Source organism: Stenella coeruleoalba, assembly GCF_951394435.1.
Source record: "Stenella coeruleoalba genome assembly, chromosome: 6".
NCBI classification, from domain to species: domain Eukaryota; kingdom Metazoa; phylum Chordata; class Mammalia; order Artiodactyla; family Delphinidae; genus Stenella; species Stenella coeruleoalba.
In genome coordinates this window covers 95,846,047-95,867,763 of record NC_137151.1, presented here as the reverse complement: position 1 = coordinate 95,867,763, position 21,717 = coordinate 95,846,047, and the positions used below count along the sequence as shown (strand labels likewise).

General features: G+C 34.6%; 1 protein-coding gene across 14 annotated transcripts in view; it reads right to left on the bottom strand.

Moving 5' to 3' along the window:
- ABI2 (abl interactor 2) overlaps positions 1 to 21,717 on the bottom strand; it is a 103,368-nt gene that overhangs the window by 26,395 nt on the left and 55,256 nt on the right. For 7 of the 14 annotated variants that reach the window (XM_079923683.1, XM_079923689.1, XM_079923691.1 and 4 more), the window contains 5 exons: positions 18,246 to 18,422; positions 9,464 to 9,561; positions 6,119 to 6,265; positions 5,256 to 5,380; positions 4,054 to 4,233 (listed from right to left, as the gene is read on the bottom strand). In XM_079923683.1, the coding sequence (XP_079779809.1) occupies positions 4,054 to 4,233; positions 5,256 to 5,380; positions 6,119 to 6,265; positions 9,464 to 9,561; positions 18,246 to 18,422 (727 nt within the window). The remainder of the gene's footprint in view (positions 1 to 4,053; positions 4,234 to 5,255; positions 5,381 to 6,118; positions 6,266 to 9,463; positions 9,562 to 18,245; positions 18,423 to 21,717) is intronic. The other 7 variants (XM_079923687.1, XM_079923692.1, XM_079923686.1 and 4 more) reach the window with 1 other exon arrangement.

Genomic DNA, 21,717 nt, shown 5'->3' with positions numbered 1-21,717 from the left:
ACTGAGCCCACATGCCACAACTACTGAAGCCCGCATGCCTAGAGCCCGTGGCTCTGCAACAAGAGAAGCCACGACAATGAGAAGCCCATGCACTGCAACGTAGAGCAGCCCCCGCTTGCTGCAACTAGAGAAAGCCCACGCACAGCAACGAAGACCGAACACAGTCAAAAATAAAAACAAATTTGAAAAAGAAAATAATAAAATAAAATAAAATTTATTGCTCACTTCCTCCAAAAAAACACCAGCAATTAAACACTGAAAACTAAACTCAACAAGATGAGAAAAACGTTTAGAAAAGAAAAAGAAAAAATGTTTGACACACAGTTTTATTCCAAAATAATAATAATAGTAATAAATTTAAGGTAGCAAGCCAATTTGTTTAAAGGAAATAATAAAATATTTCAGCAAAAGGTCAAGTGACATAATTCCAAATCACATTTTTCAATCAAAAATATCCTTCTCTAAACTTAGATTATTTTGTCTTAAAATTAGAGTTTAACAAATTTACAATTATGAAAAAAAGCTAAGACACAAAAAGTGTTGTCAAAAATATCTAATTTTTAGTATGATCCTGAACGTGTTCATATTTATCAGCAATTTCATACATTTTGCTCTCTGAGAGCACTTCAACAACTAAGGCCAACAGAAGACACTCTTTCCTAATCCATCCAATTGCCTAGTTCAATCCAGTTCCTAAATTTTATCTTGACTCCAATTCTGCTTAAAATCATTAGCTAAGGGCCTACTGTACAGACAGACCAAGTACTAGAGCACCCATGAGAGAGCAGGCAAGAAAAGAGAAGGGGGAGGAATGGGGGAAGGGGAAGAGTGAGGGAGAGAAGAGGAGGGAAGAGAAAGGTGAGCGGAAGAAAAGGAGGAGGGGAGGGGAAAGGAGAGGAGAAAGGACAAGGGAAGAAGGGAAGGGAAGAGGCGAAAAGAGAAAAACACAACAATTTTTCTTCTTTTCCATGATTGTAAAATGGTTTTACGTGACTAAAACTGATCTTCAGGAACTGTTAAATTTATCAAACTTGGATTCATATGGATACTCATATAAAGAATATTACAGAAGCACTCAAGAGCTGCTATAGGATTTACTCTTCATACATACGACAGTATCAAAACCTAAAACTCAATTCTGTTGTATAAAAATCTTGAGTAGTCAAGCCCAAGCACAATCCACTGTCAATTTATACAGCCATGATAAAAATGTAAAAGCATGTAAACTAATAAGCTATTTTTTAGAAGGTATATTTTGTCATTTGAATCACACATTGCTGGCATTTTAGGCATTAGTCTGTAACACCCTAAAACAAACCTAGAATAATCAAGTTAAAAACTCTGATATTTAACACCATTATGAATTTTATATAGTTAGATCCAGTCTAAAACCTCCCATGTTATAAGCCATCAGTGATCCAAAGACACTACATAATCAAGACTCTATTCAAACCATTAATGAAGCATTTATTTTGCTTTGAGCTGAAAAACAAAACTATAGTTTAATTACCATAGACCTAACTATAAAAACCTGAAACTAAAAACTTCTAGAAGAAAACAAGACAAAAATCTTTTGCGACCTTGTGTAAGATAAAGAGTTTGTAAACACAACACTAAAAGCACAATCCCCAAAAGAAAAAAGAAAAAAAAAAGAGCAATGAACGAGACCATCAAAATAAAGAACTTCTGCTCTTTAAAAGACACCATTAAGAGAATGAAAAAGTAAGTCACAAAATGGAAGAAAATATTTGCAAATCACACAATTAATAAAAGGCATATTCAGAATATAAAAGGACTCATTAAGAAAACAAACAACCCAATTAAAAAGGTGTGTGAGGGGAAGCAAAAACATTTGAACAGACATTTCACCAAAGAAGATGGCAAATGAGTACATGAAAAGATGTTCTACATCATTATTCATTGGGGAAATGTCAATCAAAACCACATGAGAAACTATTATACACCTATGAGAATAGCTAAATTAAATATACATATATATATGTGTGCGTGTGTATATATGTATATAATGACAACACCATGTGCTAACAAGTACACAGAGCAACTGGAAGTCTCACACACTGCTGGTGGGCATGCAAAATTGTACAAGCACTTTGGAAAACAATTATGCAATTTCTTACAAAGTTAAGCATTCACTTACCAGACAACCCAGCAATCCTACTCCCTAGGTGTTTACCCAAATGAAATGAAAGCCTATGCTCACACAAAAGTCTGTGTGTGAAGGTATTTGGCAGTTTTTTCACAATCACCCAAAACTGGAAATAAATCCAAATGTCCCTCAATTGGGAAAAGGATAAACAAACTCTGGTAAATCCATTCAATAGAACACTACTCAGTAATAAAAAGGAACAAAACATGTAATAATGCATAAATCTCAAATGCACTGTGCCAAAAAGCCAGACCCAAAAGGTTACGTTACATATGCTTCCATTTATGGTATTTTTACAAAGGCAAACTTTAGAAGAAAAAAAAAAACAGATCAAGAGGTTGCCAGGGGCTAAGAATGAAATGAGTGAAATGGAAGGACTGCCTACAAAGGGGGCTTGGAGGAAATCTGGGGATGATAGGACTGTTCTATACCTTGACTGTAGCTGTGGTTATACCACTGTATACATTTGTCAAAACTCACATGAGTCCATACTAGAAAGGGTGAATTTTACTGTATATAAATTATACCTTAATAAAAAGAAAAGAAAAAAAAGTATTTGGTGGGTGATTCAAAGATACTACATAAAAGAGATTATATTGATATAAGTTGTTAATAAGGCATTTACTTTGCTTTTTGTTAAAAAACTGTAATTATTCACTCATACAACAAATGTTGATTCAGTGCAGACTAGAAACCAGCACCTGTTATTAAATAATTTAATTACTAAAATGTTGACTCTAGGTGAGGGTGATTTGTCCTTTCTGGGCCTACAACTGATTTCAAGATGTATTCCTTACTCTACTGATGCAGGAGCATAACAAGATTTCTATATTTAACTAGCTAGAGTGGCCTAACAGAGTGGTATGTAGATCAAAGGACAGCTCATGTTTACATACACCCACTGCAGAAAGCTTTTCTTAAAAAGTGCTGTTACAGAAGCTATGCCATAAAACACCATCCAAAATGAATGGATTAACATGGATTTTTAAGATGTCTTTTAAAACACTTGAACACCTAGATACAGCAGCAGCACTGCACATATATTCTATGAAGTACTTTATTAACCAGCTAAGGTGATGTGTGTCCAAACACATACATTTTTATAGTAGATAAGAACTTGTTTACTAAACCAGCATCACTATTAACTTTGAAAATATACTTTGTAGCAATTGAGCCTTTTTCTCCTTAGCCATGAAAACAAACTTTAGGTAGCAATTTTAAAACAGTAAAACACCAGTCAATCTTAAATTACAAACAAACTTGAAATCCTTAAAAAGCCCCCTAACTATGTGTTTCCAGTGCTGCTATAATAAGCAACAAATTCTGTTATAATAGACTTGTACTTTCAAACTGTTATATCAAATATTTCCTATAAAATATACCTTAAAACTACTGTCATACTTTTCTTTTTATTAATGACATAACCTGTAACAAAGAATACTTCTAATAACAACTTCTCAAAACTGTATAGAAGGGACTTCCCGGAGGTTCAGTGGTTAAGACTCTGTGCTCCCAATGCAGGAGGCATGGGTTCAATCCTTGATCAGGGAACTAAGATCCCACATGCCCAACGGCACAGCCAAAAAAAAATAAAATAACTGTAGAGAAGACAGCTCCATACTAAATTTGCAAATCTCTAGTAAATAAAATTCAAGCAATAAAAAATGTGTATTTGTGCTATTCTACTAGAAAAATGAGAAATCTTACCCTGATTCCCTCAGGAAATTCTATTCTTCGGTCACATGCCATTTTCTAGTTAGCACATTATTCTTCAGATTTTTTTTTAATACAAACCACAAACAAACAAAAATCATAAAGCCAGAGTTCCAAGTAAGAGAAGAGCCAGACAATTGGATCTGCCTGCCAAAGAATAAACCAATACTCACCTGTAGGGGGAGTGGAAGAAACAACAGGGGGAGTTGGAGAAGTGAAGCCATCAGCAAGGGTCTGGGCACCCCCAGCGGCAGTGTCTGGGGCAGTGGAGGGAGGGACAGTAGCAGGAAGAGGGGCAGGGGCAGATGCAGAAGTAGCAGGAAGGGGAGGAGTACCAGCAGAGCCAGCAGGGGCTGAGGGGAAAGAGGAGTAAGAGGCAGCATTAATGAGGCAGTTCCATCAGGCAGGATTAGAAACGGCATTAGAGAACTTAATGTTAGCTACTCGGTGCTTATCAATAACCAAAGAATAGAAGAGAGTGTTAAAAAAAAAAGAATGAGCTTATTATGTTAAAGGATTATTAAGGTTTGCAGCAAATAATTCAAGATGCTAAGGGTAATGTACAGGATTTTAAATTCATTAAAAGCATTCCTTTTTACCTGATAGCCACTACTCTAGAAGAAAAGTGCTCCCTTTATATTGTTATTTTTAACATTCTGTAAATATTGATAGTATACAAAATGAAACACACTACAAAATGACAGTATTCCATTTTGAAGTATACAAATCAGAAAATAAAAATATTTCAGACATAAATATCTTATCAGGTAAAAAAGAATTTAGAAAAATAACTCTTTCTCATGATTTTTAAAAAAGTATTATCTATTTGTTATTATAAGTAAGTTAAATATGTAATATTCTATCCTTACGTCTTTTCTGTCATGTTTTTAAAACTAAATTTTAACTTTGTGTCCTCAGATTAAACAAGTACATTTTTCTGTTTCAGACAAAAGAGGGTAGCATTTCAGTGACTATCAAGTTCTCAGAGTCCATGAGATTGAACTGTCAAAATTATATCTGCTCAATCCTTTGCTACCAATATGGTTCTCACACTGAGACCCCACTGTGCCCAAAGGCATGCACTGTCATAACACCAGCTGGAATTAAACACGTAACTCATTCCGGTGAAACCTCAACTCAAAGCACCAACTACGCCACAGCACCAAAGACACAAACCCAAATAACAGAGAAGTATGTGAACATAAACTCACAAATCATTTGGTTAAAAATAACAAACGCATAAAGATTTTTCAGCATTTACAGAGTCTTCGAGGGAAAAAAACCCTGATTATGAAGAAAGCCCAGTGTAATTAAATCAGAAATTGAATCCAAACTCAGCAAGCAAGGTGAAGATGAAGCACAATTCATGTTTTACCTGGAAAGACACTGGGAGGAGAAGGTGTAGGAACAGCAATGGGGACTCCCACACTCCCACTTCCACTGTTCTCCCGACTGCTGCTCCGACTACTAGGGTGGCTTCCTCCGCTACTCCCGCTGCTGCTAAAGAAACAGAAGCCACCAAAACATGAGTATTGATATACAGCAAGATACCGCCAGCATTTTCCAGAATTTTCTGAAATGAATATAGCTACAAAATGATAATTCAAAAGCCCTCCACTTAAAAGATGAATTTCTTAATAAAGTAAGGAAAAGAGCTGAGTTCAAGAAACTTGTTTTGGCTACCTTTTAATAAGCATGTATTAAAGAAATTGAGAAAGAAAAAAAATTCTCCATAAACATAGTGATAAATCATGGGGCTTGACACATAAAAATAATATTACTTTCTCTTATTCCAGTTTAATGGCTGTCTGAAGAAACCTCTTTTATAATAAAAACAGTTTTCCTAAACAAATTATTTGATTAATTTTATTTGTAATGATATCATGATATACTATCCCATATTTAATGTTTTATTGCATATAGTTTTTCATCTGTAAAGTTCCACCAAAAAACAACTTGAAATTTCCCACATCTGGTCAATTATTTTTTTCAGGTCAACAATAACTATTAATCTTGCAGAGAAATCTGCACTTTGAGATGACTGTTCTCTTTCAACTTCCTGGCTGCTCAAAGTTGCATCACAACATGAGAAGAGAGAGGTAGAATCAGATGAGGTTTGGGGGAGCAGAGTGAGGAAAAGAACTTAGTGCTTGGAAAATGAGAGAGATTTAACTGAAGTTATCTGAACAAATTATGGTACTATGACCATCACATTTTGCGCTGAGGTAGAGAAAATACCTGTAAGTTCGATTTCTTTGATTCACAGAAGCTGTCCTCACAGGGCTCTGCTGCGAGGGAGCCATAGTACGGGCTGGGCTAGGTACGTAATCATTTGGTACCACTGGAGGGCGCACTGGCTCCAGTGTGCGATAGGGGGAGTGCCGCCTACAAAAAGAAGAGCGTATGTATTGTGTGATTAGCAAGTTTCGGCACAATCAATTCAGAGCTGCCAGTAGTGAAATACAGTTTGTACTCGGAGGTAGTAGAACGTGTTTTAATAAAACCCAGCTACCAATTTCAGTCTTCCCTTAAGTATCACTTCTCCATTAGGGTTTTGATGCATATTGTTGTATTTTAGTCTCCAACTTCATTTCCCTCTGCTAATGCGATTTTGTTCATTCATTCTGAGAGCACGAAGATTCTACTACCAGATAAGCCAATGTTTCCCAGACTCTCTTCTTAGATGAGTTCAAATTATTTTAGTGCCATGTCAAATTCCCCCAACTGCACTGCATAAATGCACTAATTATCCTCCTCACCTCTCTCTCCCTAACCAAAAACTCAGACAGGGTAAATCAGTCTAGAACATGGCTCCACAACCCCCGCACTGATGATCAATAGCAACCCTAACAAGTCACTTCCCTTTCTATAAGGTACAGAAATAAAACCATGTCCACACACAGAAATATATAATTTAATCTCATCTCCTTCCATTCTCACTTCACATCCTCCTTCAGCTTTCACCTTGATTGCCCTTACCTCTTACCCTCTTCACAGTTCAACATTTAAAAGGGAGAGAAGGAAAAAAAGATCACCTAAGTCTTTCTACCTTATTTGAAGTACAAAACAGACTGGATTTATTAGCATATCTCCCTCTTTTTTTCAAAATTTCCTTTTAAAAGAAAAGAATGAGAAGAGCAAGAAAGGAAATATGATAGGAAATAGGATGCACACTGGAACACTAGTAATTATTGAGTTAGTTCTCATCTTTAAGTTTCCAAATAACTTTATGACAATGATAAATACTCAACTGACACGAAACTGATATTGTGTAGATGAGATTCTGGTCTTTAACTGGATCTCAAGATGTGAAAATTAAAGAGCTTTCTTTTCCTGAAATGATGTTGCTCACCTGACTTATGTATTTCTCAATAATTCACTTCCCAAAAAGTTCCCAAGGTTCCTTTAAATACTGTTCTCCTGGACCACTCGAGTTTTGGCTCATTGATTCTGGATGAGATTACTCTGCAATGACCCTGTCTACTACGCTCAAAATCTTCTTGCATAAACAAATATACACATTACTAAAAATAAATAACAGGCACTAGACAAGATATTGGGTCAAAGAAAGAAAAAGGAACGTTAGGACCTTGGATTTAAAATACAAAAAAGGGGCTTCCCTGGTGGTGCAGTGGTTAAGAATCTGTCTGCCAATGCAGGGGACACAGGTTCGAGCCCTGATCCGGGAAGATCCCACATGCCGCAGAGCAACTAAGCCCGTGCACCACAACTACTGAGCCCGCGTGCCACAGCTACTGAAGCCCACGCGCCTAGAGCCTGTGCACCGCACCAAGAGAAGCCACCGCAATGAGAAGCCCGCACACTGCAATGAAGAGTAGCCCCCGCTCGCTGCAACTAGAGAAAGCCCGCATGCAGCAACGAAGACCCAACACAGCCAAAAATAAATAATAAATTTATTTTAAAACATAAATAAAATAAAAGACAACAAAGTTCGGGCATCTCTGAAGTTATGATGTAAACATAAAACACCATAAAATACGAAACTGATTGATTTCCAATTTTTCCCAGACAATAAAAATGTTCTGTTTCATGCAAGAAAAAAAAAAACCTTTGCTGAGAACCATACAATGAAGACAATGATTAAAAAAAAAAAAAAGGTAAAAAACTAAGGGCAGAGGACAAAACACGATAGCTGGGCAAAGACCGCGAAAAAGCCAGGCTGTGACCATCAAACGGCTAGTGGTGCCCAGCCACTCTGGTCTCCAAAGACACTGCAGAGCCCTTGCTAATACACAAGGAAAACAAATACTAGTGTATGAGTAAATCTTTAAAATTGGGGAGTAACAGAAAATTTTATTTTACTAGGGTTATCTTGCTAACAATCTTGATTCAAAACCTAATTAAAATCCATTAGATACTATACATGATAGAAATACAGACATTCCACAGGAAAATAAATATTTCCTCTTGACCTGATTCTCCACTCTTACCCTGTACAATTATAACCTACCACACATCATCTACATTCTACCCTGAAGTTTAAATCTTATTTAAGCTACTAGATCCTCTCCTCTCTAATCTAAGCAGAATTTTTTGTCTACCCCGAATAAAATCATCCTATTCCTGGTTGGAAATCATTTTTATTCTTTTGTTTCACACTCTCCTAACTATAATTCCTCCTCCAACATCATCTTTCTTTGCTTGATTAGGTTGCTAGGGTTTTTTGTTTGTTTCTTTTGTTTGGTTGGTTTTTTGTTTTTTGCTTTTTTTTTTTTTTTTTTTTTTTGGTGAGGGGGCCAAAAATCAAGATTGCCAATTAAAAACTTTTAAGCATATATCACAAAGCCAATGGTAGTCAAAGCATTTTGCCTTACACATTTAAAAAAAATCCAATTCATGGTACAGTGACTCTGAAAAGTTGACAAAGGACAAATTACCCCCTTTTACAGATGAAAAAACTGAACTGCTAAGAGGCTTACTATGCAACACGACACAGCAGGAGCAGAGCTGGACCACGATTTTAGTCATCTCACTTCTGGGTGATATTATGCCCACTTGATCATGATAAACCAAGTTTTTATACTAAGATGCTATAGAGGAAAAAAGTCAAGCTTTTCCATCAGTTGACCATTTCTCCCAAAGTCAAATCCGAAGCCCAAGTCTGTAGACTGAATGAAAGCTCAGTATTCTCATAAAAACACAAGATATACAGACTTCTGTATTAGGCACAGTATTTTCTTCAGAAGACAAGTTTGAATAAGAAAAATCAACTATAATACAAAAGACTAAAAATTTTCTGAAAATAGGAATTAGAGTGTAATTTATAATAAGCCATGAACTCAGGTTAGGATTTACCGAAAATTTAAAATGCATTAGAAAAATAATTTCTAAACAAAATATTTTTAAAGTATAAAGATGAAAAAAAAAAGTATAAAGATGTTTCCCAGGTATAAAGTATAAAAGATGTTTTCCTTTTGGAAAAGTTACACACAAAAAAGATAACCCTAGGAAGAAAATGTTCTCTTTTCAAATATTTAAAAATAGTTTAAACATATATATTGTTTAGTTTCCACACAGCACTACATAAAATGGTTTTCAATTATTACTTAGTTACATACTCACCCAAGTGTCCCTTTCCCTGACATAGGGGGACTGGGGGGTTTCTGAGTTGGAGGTGTTGTACGCGGGAGCCCACCCATCTTCATGTTCTGGGTACTCACCTAAAAAAATTTTGAGGAAAAATCAATTTAACCTGTATGCAGTGAAACAAAGTGGCACTTTCAGGAAATAACATTATGCTATTTAACAAAGGAGGGGAAGGTTTAAATAGGAAAAAAAATTAGAGGCCATGCATTTCATATGCAATTTCTACTCTACTATCATTCTACAGTTGTACTCAAAGGACTCTTCCTAACGTGAGATTTTCAAATGATTATAAAGTTGTATGCAAAGACTTTATTTGCCATTAGGCCATCACACCAACAGATCACTGGTTAGACTATAAGATACTACATTCAATTGAAATCAAATAGGATAACTATAAAAACTTTAGTTTTTATAAAGAGTAACTCAATCAGACAATAATGCCTTTATGCAATTCCTTGTTTTTTAGATAGCAAGTTTATCATAAAAAACAAAAGACATGTTTCCCCCCCAAAAAAATGCAACTTTAGTTTTGATCCATTGTAAGTAGAGAATATAAAATAAAGTTATATCATATACAGAGAAAATTCCATTTTTTAAAATTGTGGATCAGCCTTACAATTCAGATTTCTTTAATGTTCTCTTATGAAGGAATCACCTACCTGAAAACTGCCAGAAGTTAAGGCATGTTCCTAAACATCTGAACCAGAAAGGTACGGCTGAGGTATCCCATTCAACTGTGAGCGGTACAATGGCCACTGGCAATGTCCTAGTTCCAATGGGAATTAAACCCACTCAGGCCCAAAATGAAGATTAATTTAGGCATAGGAAAGATGTAACATAGTCCTAAATCAGAGCTAAGCCGTGATTCCTCACTATTCTATCCCCAACTGAAAGTGCAAGTGTGGGACAGTTGGGTGATTTGGGAACCATGGATGCCACCAAAGGAGCAAGTCAGCACTTACACAGAAAGCCCTAGAAATCTGGGTATCTTAAAGAGTTAAGAGAAGTCATGCACAAATATAGATCAAATGCAATCTCAAGTTGTTTGAGATTACCAATTGGTTAGAGTTAATAATGTTTACCACATATGTTCATACCTGACCCTATTTTAAGCCCCTAATATTCTGGATTTCCAAACACTTCAAAACAGGATCTTAACTTTTCTAATAAGAATACATCCAGAGTATTCAAATTATACTTATGAAATGAAACTGCAAGACTTCTGAAATCAGAATACACTTGTAATTTTAAAATGTAAATTTTAAGAAAACAAATCATAATTATATAGAGTATTGAGGCTGACAAAATTAACTCTGGCTTAAAGGGAATATTTAAAAATCCTAAAATACTACTTGTTATCTGAATAGGCAAGAAATAATATATCAAGAAACAAACTCTTCAAATGAATAGCCCAGTGAACAAGTTGTGTGTGATGTTAAAACAATCTTTAATGACAAATGATACCTTTGAAATATCAATATTTTTAAAGTTAAGCATTCATCTATAATCCTTTTTTTATTGCTTTTAAACAACAAATACAAAACAAACTGGTTATCAAGGAAGAATAAAGATTAACTTATCCTTGCTCTCCCCCTCATTAATAAGCAGAGGGTATAATTGTATCTTAAAATGAAAATGTCAGAAGTTTTAAAAAATTAATCCACATTTGGGGAAAATTTTAGGAGTAATATGACAAATAACGAATAGCTTTTAAAACTGTATATCTTAATTTATGATACCAGAAGATTTTTAAAAGTAGTAACCAAAGTCCTTTAAGCTCAACCTTAAACAACATAAAACCCAAAGTCACTTTAAGTGATGAAGGAGAAGTAGGTGAGCCAAACACTAAACTACATCAATCTGCTAGAAACAGGAAGGAAAAGGAGCAGGGACAGAAAAAGAGTAAAACAGAATTTTATTCTATACATGGAATAGCTAAAATACTTGAAAACAGCTTTCCAACTTTGATTTGTTTAAGGTTTGGGTATATAAGGTGTTTTGATTAAATTGCAGTATCTTCTCTATAAGTCTTTTAATCTACCCAAAACATAAAATAAACAATCTATAAATTAAAATCTGGTGGACATTTCTATACATAAAACTTGATACATTTTATGATCTGTAGAATCGTCAAATGGTTCTATTTGTTTGGTTAATGGGGTTTGCATGAGTAACTTAATTCACTTAAGAAACCAAAGAGTCCCTGTGGAATGTCCAACTAATCTATTATTTTATACTTCACTGATGCTGTGCTACCTCTGTATTAAGCTAGAAGAGTATTCAATATTTCTTCAAGGTAGCTTTCCTTGTGAAAAATGTTTCTACGCTAAGTAAAACAATGAATATGCTATACAGAATATACATACTGCCATCTAATTTGAGGAAAAGGGAAAAGAACAGGAATAATTGCCAAACAAAACTTATTATAATATAGAGCTCACCTATGATAAAAGTTAATAAACTGTATTTCACACCTAAAATAATTTGGTAAAAAATTACTTACTGGATACTCATCATGGTTCTAAAAACTACTTTGAGGGAAGTTACAGGGGGACACAACGCTTCCTGAAAAGGAGCAAAACACATGACTGAATTGTGAGTGTGGTGAAGGGGAACTTAACTAGAGAGAGAGGACATACCACAAACTCAGGATAAAGCAACACTGCACCCACTCCATAACAGCAATTCCACTTGAAGCTTTAGAAAATGTAATACACACAGGCAAAACTATCATCTGGCACATGAACGTGTAGTTGGCGGTCCTGAATCATGAACAGGAGTGCTCGTGATACTTTTCAAAGTTTTACTTGGGAACTGGAATGAAACTTTGATGGCTGATTCCAACAATATTTCAATTAATGTGGGTATTTTCTGATGCCACAAAGGAAAAGTCATCATTGAGAGCTGAGTGAAGCAGGTGTTAGCCACACGGAGAAAGAGCAGGAAAGGTCCCTTTTTTTTCCCTGCCAGAATGAAACTCTCAGAACAGAAGAAATACTTCATTTAGGTGATGAAAGTTAATGCATGATCACAACTCAAATAGTTTCCCACTGGCCTGGATGAAGAAATGCAGATAATACCGAGAGTAAGAGCAATTCCTTTATGACCAGAGTGGTCTGCTCTCCCAGACTCTGGAGATCACTACAACTAGAACCAACCATCAGGCCAATTATTATACCTTACTACTGCTTCTAAAGTGCTCCTATCTTTCCTGCTCTATCCTTTTTTGGTAAATGCAATACCCTCCTTGAACCCTGATATATATATAGTATCATGTATTTCATATATAACACTCATTACAAATCTTAGTGATTTCCAGTACCCTGTGAACTCCAGTATTTTTTATAAAGCTGGCCAGCCAGGTATCTCTAGTTCAGAGCACATCACCTCTGCTATGAAGAAATCTCCCACGAAAAGATGACCTGTTGCAACTTAACAGTGACAGACACATTCTAAAATGATATCTGTGGTATATCCCTCATTTGAACTACCTACCACCAGATTACTAGACACAAGGGTAAAAGAATATGAAAAATAAAAGAAGACAAAGGTCTGTAAAATGATTTCTCTGCTTTTAAGGAACTTATTTTAGAACTAAGACCCACATGTTTAAAACAAAAAGTAGTATCTACAAATTATATCGAAATCTCCAAAAAAGAAATATCAATGCAAGACAAAATGGCTACAGAAGGTTTCATAGAGAAAAATCTGAGCTGGAGTGTTAACAAGTCTTAAAAAGAGCAAGATTTAAATATACTAAGAGAAGAGGAGTAGTATGTATAGGTTGTGTCTGGATGTGGCGTAGTGAGAATGGGCAGCAGCTGTGGTCAAGCATCTCTAGGCTTTCGTTCAATGCCCAGTATCGTTCCCCATTAGTTCCATCCAGTGCATAATTTTCTGGCTTCCTAGAGATCTTTATCCCTCTCCTCAGAGGATATATGTTCCTACTTCAATTCTCAGAGCCAGCAGGAAAAGAACCAGGAGATCCTCTGAAGGAGATCAAAGCTGAAATCAGGAATTCGAGTATGACTTCAGGAGAGATGTAAAATTTTTAGTAAGAGAGTTAGAAAGACAAAAAGCCTAAGGTGCCAAGAGTCCTAAAATAATCTAATACAGAGATAAGGGAATAAGAGATTAGGATTAAGGGGGGAAGAACAAATAAAGTAAGAAGAAGAAAAGAGGAATAAAGATGGACAAACTTCTGCTTGATTCTGAAAACAGTTTCTAACAACTGGCTTTTGACAAGATAGAATTGGTGGCTCAAGTCTGGAACTGATAGGCAAACCCAGATGAGTCTTCCAAAAGTTGCTGTTATTGTGGAGTTTTTCTCCCAAGTGTTGTATCGAATAAATGCTTAACAATGAACCCTCAGCTGTACCCAAGAGCTAGAAATGTGAGAGGCAATTTATCATCCTTCTGTACTGTAGGGAATGACACACAAGGTCACATGCAAAGTGAAAAGGTTAGCCCATTTTTTACATAAAGTTATGGATCTTCAAGATCCCAAGCAAAATTTTCAGAAGTGTTGTATTCTTAATGTGTTAACTGTAAAAGAAACTCCTAACCCCTCCTCATTAATTATTAAGAATCTGCTTGTACAATGTTCATCTGAAATAAATACTACAAAAACAGATCAGAAGTCTTTATTTTTTTTGCATTAAAGTAAATACACTTATTTTAAAAGTACTTAAGCTTAGCTTCATTAGTGACAACTTTCAACAGAAATATCTGTTTCAAACACATCAGTAACAAGGTCTTAAAACTCTTTTAGTAAAATAAAGAGTGGGGAAAGGGTACCCCAGTTCAAGGTACATTCCACTTTTATATGGCCTCAGGTACATATTAAAACCCCTCCAATATGGCATGCTATCCATCGGCTTTTTATACCTTTTTCTTTAAAAATATCACCACGTTGTTTTCAAAGGTCTTATGAATTAAACTCTACAACTTCTCATTCGACTGAAAAAAGTTAACCCAAATTTTAGATGAAAAGAACCATTAAACACAACCAGGACATGCTGTATAAAAGGTTAAAAGTTCAACTTTTAAGCATGGAGGTCTCTTCTGAGTCAAATCCCATGTGTCTTGTCCCAAAGTATGATATTTGTTTAGAGTATATCTGAAAGGCATCAAGTCTGACAACAATGGGAGCAAAGACAGAGCTCATAATGAGCTGAGGAGGAAATCAAATATCAGGAGACTTCCAGGGCACCTGACATAATCCACAGGTCTCCAAAAATCTCAGCTGGAAAACCAGTGGACTAGTTTACTATCTGCGGTCCCTTCCAACTTTAACATTTTTAAATTCTATTTTCTATCTTAATATACTCAATTATTCCATTAATCAACCTTCTAAAGCAATTCATTTTTTCCCATCAACATTAAGAAGAGTAATGATTTGCTATATGCTGAATATTTTTTCCACTCTATTTTGTTTTGGTTCACCCAAAATTATTAACTATGTGCCACAAGTTTATAGAGATGACAGACATACTCAGAAAGAAAGATAAGAAGAAAGAGACAGAGGACTGGCACATTCTAGCTTCTAGGATGACCTCACGGTACATACTTCTCACCCTGTCAACCCCATCCCAATATAGTAGAAACAACTACATAGAGCCACAGTACTAAGGAGTGGAGCTTTTTTGGTGCAAAGAGCAAAGATGTTAAGGAATCTTATCCAAGTGTGATGTTCCCTTATTAGATCTTTCTTTCTTGGAAGTTCTCATTTCCCACTCACTCTGGTCTCTCACACAGAACAGATCCTGAACCCAGAAAGATCAAGAAGGAATCCTGGTAGGGTTTGGAAGAAATGAGCTAGGGATAGTTCCTTAGGCAAGCTGGTCTAAACTTTAAGGGGAAAGAGCTGGTCCATTTTTTTTTTTGTCTTTCCTTTAGTTAATCTTTCTGTGCACTTCTATCACTTTGGAGGTTAATGTATCAATAGCCAAAATCTGAATACAGACTTTAAGGGAAAAAAGCCAAGGTAGCCACAAGGACAGCTTCTGGTCTAATTCTACCTATTTTATGCAAAGGAATCTCCTCACTCACCGAGACTGAGGGCTTGGAGTCAACACTCCAATATACTTTTATGTACACATGAAGTACATCTGCCTGGGCTCCTCCAGTCACATCTCTCTACCATGATCTGTTAACTTTCTGTGGCCGTGGTTAGTAGCTAGTTAATGATTCAGATCTCAGTCATCTTGTCTTCTTGTTATCACTTTCTACACTGAAGACATGGCAAACAACAGGGTATATGGTAAGAATACATATTTGAAAAGGAATTATAGAATTCAGCTAAGAAAAAAGAACAAAAATGAAATGCATGATCGATTTGGTGACAATAATTTTAGTACCATTCTATCTGACAGGCTTCTTGATTATTCTTGAATGTCTTTTCCCATTTTTCCCTCCAAAATACTAAAATGTTACTGAAACAAGTAAGAAAAGGAAATATCTTTAATTCTTAACTTGTATTTTGTTAAACACTATCATGAGCTTTTGATGCTTTGCATATAATACTCGGCTTGAAAACCTCTTAAAGTGAGTTTATACTGAAATATTTATATAGCAATTTGAAAAGACTAATTTTGTTTTTTGCAAAATACATGATACTGCAACTTAAAAAACACCCAAAACACTGAATATTTTCCAATTTTCAATTTTTTTAAGAGTGATTAAGAGTCAAGAGATAATGACATAGTGGCCACAAGGTATATAATAAAGCACACCATTTATAGAATAAAAAGGCTATTACACAGGGGGAGAGTTAAATGAAGCACATTAGCAGCCCTCCAATCCAAAACAAAATTTCTACATTTACAAAAGTCCAGCTAATTTTACTTCATAATGACATTTTATGATAAGGTAACTTACATTTCAGTTTCACAAAATATACTGACATTGCAAAATAACCATTTAGTCAACAAATATTTACTAAGTGTCTAATGTGTGTCAAGCACTGTTCTAGGCACACAGGATAGGGCAATGAACAAAACAGTCAAAAACATCTGCCCTCATGGAACATGAAGACACACAAAGTTTCATGAAAAAAAAATAAAATAAAAAAGAGTAACTAACTATTTGTTGGTTTTAAAATAAGGCCAAGTGCCAAATATCTCTTCACTCCCCATATGTAATACTCTACATAAGAACAGAGAATGGAAATCCAGCCCTGGAATCTCTTACCTTAAATCTAAGCAACCACTTAATGCACAAATGGAGCAAATAAAAGAGGTAAGGGAAAAAAGCATTGAAAGGTTAGTTGGAACTTCAGGATGTGAAGAGAAAGGAAAAAAACAAAGAAAAAACAAGTTAAGCATTCAGCATTAAAAAATAATGTTTCAGTAGATCATAGAAAGAGTGGTTAAAGCAGAATGTGTCATGAACAGGAGTTTTGTGATGAAATTATATGACACTTTTATTTAAAAACAACTTTATTAAAGATTTCTTCAAATTAGTGACCCCTAAACACTAAAATGTACAAAAAATGAAAGGGACTACAGATTCCCTAAAGAACATTTACTTGAGGATTAAATAAGAATTGGGGGATCACCTTTTTAGTATATAAGTGGGGAAGTACAAATATGATGTTTTATATTCTAAGTGCCTTTTTATCATTAAATTCGTTCAGGATCCTAAAATTTTCTATTAGCAGTTGTTAGCCTCAAATAAATCTCAAAAGATTTTCCCAAGTTAGAATAAATTTCAGTTATTAATTATCCATCCAATTGTACATCCTATTTTAACATGCTCTAATTAGTACTGTAAACTAAATGCATTAGGTGTTCATTATAAAATTAAATATCAAATTTCAGATAATAGTGCTTATATCAAAATTGTAAGAAAGAAAAAGATTTTTTAAAAAAATTTACACCATACATATTCTTTTACTTAGATCTACATTAAAGTTAGATTTAACCGATTTCTAGCCATACTTGTGTGAGGTATATTTTTTAAATTTAAATTTGCTTATATTAGACACAAATCAATTGCATGAACTGTACAGTTTCACTTATAGGCATATACGTATTTATTCAGCATCACATTTGAAAAGTCACTGTCTTTCAAATCACTGCTGAGATGCAAACTTTAAATAACCTAATCCTTAGCTGAAGCTCTGAATAGTTTCTTAAGAACGAACACCAATTTAAATGAAAGTTATATGCTCCTCAGTTGTGATTATGGTACTTTACATACATAGCAGGCACTTAAATACATTTTAAAAGATAGCCAAAATACATAATGACTATCTACTCAAAAGCAGTGGAAATACTAGTTCACATATTAGTTTTAGCTACATTATTCTCACCCAAAATGTTGAGATAAATTTGTTTTAGAAAAATTCAAAGTACATGTTTGTTTATATATGTTCTTTCTGAAAACTAATGCCAAAAGTTTGTTGATATTTTTGAGATAAAGCAAATACTTTAATAACATACTGAATAATTTTTAATTAGTCATACTAAATCATTAAAAGATTAGAAATATAATACCACATTTATTTCCAGATCTATATGAGGTATTTTCATAACTGATTAAGCAAAACAATTCAGTCAAAGATGACTGTTTAAAACTTGACAACATAATACTAAGAAGAAAGAAGGATAACAATAGTTATAGTGGTAAGAAATCTTCAGAACTACAAGTAGGCCAAGACTTGATCCTCTGGAAAGAAAAGATAAACGCTTAATTTTCTGAAGAGTTAGTTTCATTATGGGCTGTTGTTTTTAAGCTGGACAAAAATTATACTTACCTTTACTCCATGTCCAATATCATCTAGAATTGTATAGTCAATAGGTTTTCTAATATAACGAACTGGTCGTTCAAGGTTGGCTGGAGCAATAATCTTATGTGTCCTTGAAGTGTTTTTATTGGTAGTCAAAATACCAATTTCTCTTCTTGCAACTTTCTCTTTATGAATATCAACGGTCTACAAAATATAATATAAACACAACACAAAAATGTATAGCTCTTATATCCAGAAAAATAAAAATATAAATACTTAGAGGTTTAATATCATTATTCATATTCTTAACCACAATTGCTAACTTCTCCTTTTGGGACCAATACTGACTTTCTCCCTTTCTAGGCTAAAGCAAGGGATGGGAAACCATGGCTGGCAGACCAAATTTGGCCCACCACCTATTTTTTACAGCCCAAAAGCTAAGAGAGGTGTTTACATTTTTTTAATGGTTGAAAAAAGTCAAAAGAAAACTAGGTCTTGACATGTGAAAATTATATGGAATTCAAATTTCAGTTTCCATAAACAAAGTTTTATTGGAACACAGTTATTCTACTTGCTTACATATTTTCACAATATAATGGCAGAGATGAGTAGTACTAACAGAGACTTTATGGCCTGCAAAGCATAAAATATTTATTAGCTGGCCCTTTACAGAAAAAGTTTGCCAACCTCTGGACTAAACATGCTAATTTTTCCCCTCTCCATTAAGACTTAACCTTATTAAGAAAGCCCCAGTGAAGGAATTCCCTGGTGGTCCACTGGTTAGGACTCCATGCTTTCACTGCTGAGGGCCTGGGTTCAACCCCTGGTTGGGGAACTAAGATCCCACAAGCCGTGCAGTGCAGCCAAAAAAAAAGAAAAATCTTCAAAAAAAAAAAGAAAGTCCCAGTGATTAATCTGGTTCCATTTAAAAATAACCTATTAGTATAAACTCTATTAGTGTTTAAATAATTTTTATTAAAAAAAGAGAGGCCTAAACTATAAATACAATGTTAAAATAAGAATCATTTTTTACAGAGAAACTTGTTTACTGAGGCAATGCTGCTTATATTTTATCATAACAAAATGCTTGTAAAATATTTCATTATTTTATTTATTAAATGTTCAAAATAGGATATAATTTAGTACATAACAACAATGTGTTTTTACTCAGTTACTATTTGCTGAGAGAGGGCGAATTTAAGCACGGGTAATTAATACACTAAAGCAGCATTTTTCAAACTGCAAGGTGCAATTTAGTGAGATGTGAGCAGCAATTATTTTAAATGAAAAAGAACAGAAATATCAGACAACATACACATAGTAAGGTATTTTTTCTTAAAATGTTATGTATATAAATACATACATTAAATTGTGTACTGGATGAAATATAAAATATATTTTTAACTGTGAGTTGCAGTTTAAAAAGTTTGAAAAATACTTCACTAAAATTTTGTTCACATCTCTTGCCACCATTCCTGGCTCAAGCAGCAATTAACAGATACTTTTGCTATTTCCTCCCCAAACCTACTTTAATTTACCCTGTCTAAAGAATAACCAGGTAGTAACACAGAAATGGAAATGAAAGATAACCATCATGACATTATTAAATACAACTTTAAGAAATCTGAACACTGATTATTTATCCTTCTAAACTACCTAAAGTGTGAAAGAAACCTGAAACAAATTTGAAGCCTCCCATTTCAACCAACAGATCTTAAAAGAAACAGAATCTGTAAGTTCATAACTAATAAATATCTAAATGAAGCAACAAATCGAATACCGGCCAAGGTAGTGACCTTATCATTTTAATTATTTCTTTTTAAGACAAAAATAGGTTTTGAACTTTTTCAGTGCATATTAGAAAAATTACAAAATCTGCTTTCCTTTTCAACTGTTTGAGGGAGCTATAACAGAAAAAAAAAGGTTGCACATTAGTGACAATATTGGAATTTACTTATTTTTAACTTCAGAGAAATGGAAATTAATCATATTTTACTTTTGAATAATTTTTAATGAGTCTTTCTGAATTACTAAAAATATGAGCTAGGGGCTTCCCTGGTGGCGCAGTGGTTGAGAGTCTGCCTGCCGATTCAGGGGACATGGGTTCGTGCCCCGGTCCAGGAAGATCCCACATGCTAAGGAGCGGCTGGGCCCGTGAGCCGTGGCCGCTGAGCCTGCGCGTCTGTAGCCTGTGCTCCGCGACGGGAGAGGCCACAACAGTGAGAGGCCCGCGTACCGCAAAACAAAACAAACAAACAAAAATGAGCTAGGAAGATTTCATACTTACCAATTATACTTCAAAATAACCAAAAAACCCCAAAATATGACACTTATTTTTTATATATAACTGGTCTTTGTTATACCAATAAAAGAAAATTTATTAGAGAATGTAATCCTCTTTCAACATTGTTTTCATTCTGCTTAGTTAGAAATATAATTATTCAGAAATGAAAACAAAAGAATGTAAACCTAATCAACAATAACAGAATTCTAAACTTAGGGCAAACTGGAACTTCAAATTTTCCTGCTAGAAATATTAATAAATCTCTGGAGAATGAAAAGAGGGGTAACTTTTCATTATTATTTGCACTAAGATACAGCTATATTTTATAACAAGCACATATTTTTAAATTATTTGAAAAAACTGAGACTTTTTTAAAAGCATTAGAACAATTAGATCATACCTGGGGATTGGGGGCACTTACATATTACTTATATATTTTCTTTATGTACACATAAACACACAGCCCAAACCTGTATAAGCCATTACAGTAAGCATAAAAGAAAGACCAACACAGCAAAAGAAACGATCACAGAACTTTTATATATAAGCCGAAATAAGGGATAGTTGCTACAATAGGGCATAAAATTAGGCTCTTAGCTTCGTAGAGAAGGCAAAGTATAAATAATGAGTTACAAGAAAACATACACCCCTTCACTGGAAAAGTGACCATGTGCCCAGCACTAAACTCTTAAAGGAACTGGTTGAAGGAATTATGAGAAAAATGTTCTTTTTTGCTTCTTACATTAATTCTCATTAAAACTGAAGGCATATTTTAAAACGTAATTCTTAACAGCATATGTCTATATGAAGCCAAAATAATCTAGTTTGGTTATACGTTTCTAGTTGTCTACTCTAAAAGAATACTAGAGCAGGGCTTCTCAACAGCAACACTACCAGCATTTTGGGCCAGATAATTCTTTGTTGTGGAAGGGCTGTCCTGAGCATTGTAGGTTGTAGTGAAGCCTCCCAGTTGGTATCTACAGCACTCCCCACCCCAAGCTGTAACAACCAAAAATATCTGATGTTGCCAATTGTTCCCTTGGGGGTAAAACTGCTCTGACAGAGAACCAGTGATGTAGAAGAAGGACTAATTCATTTGTCTCATACATTATTCACTCTCAAATGTCAACTGTTTCCAAACTTTGTACAAGAGTTGATTTATGATTAATGCCTCTAGTGACTGCCAAATATCAATATTTGATGTCATTAACTTTT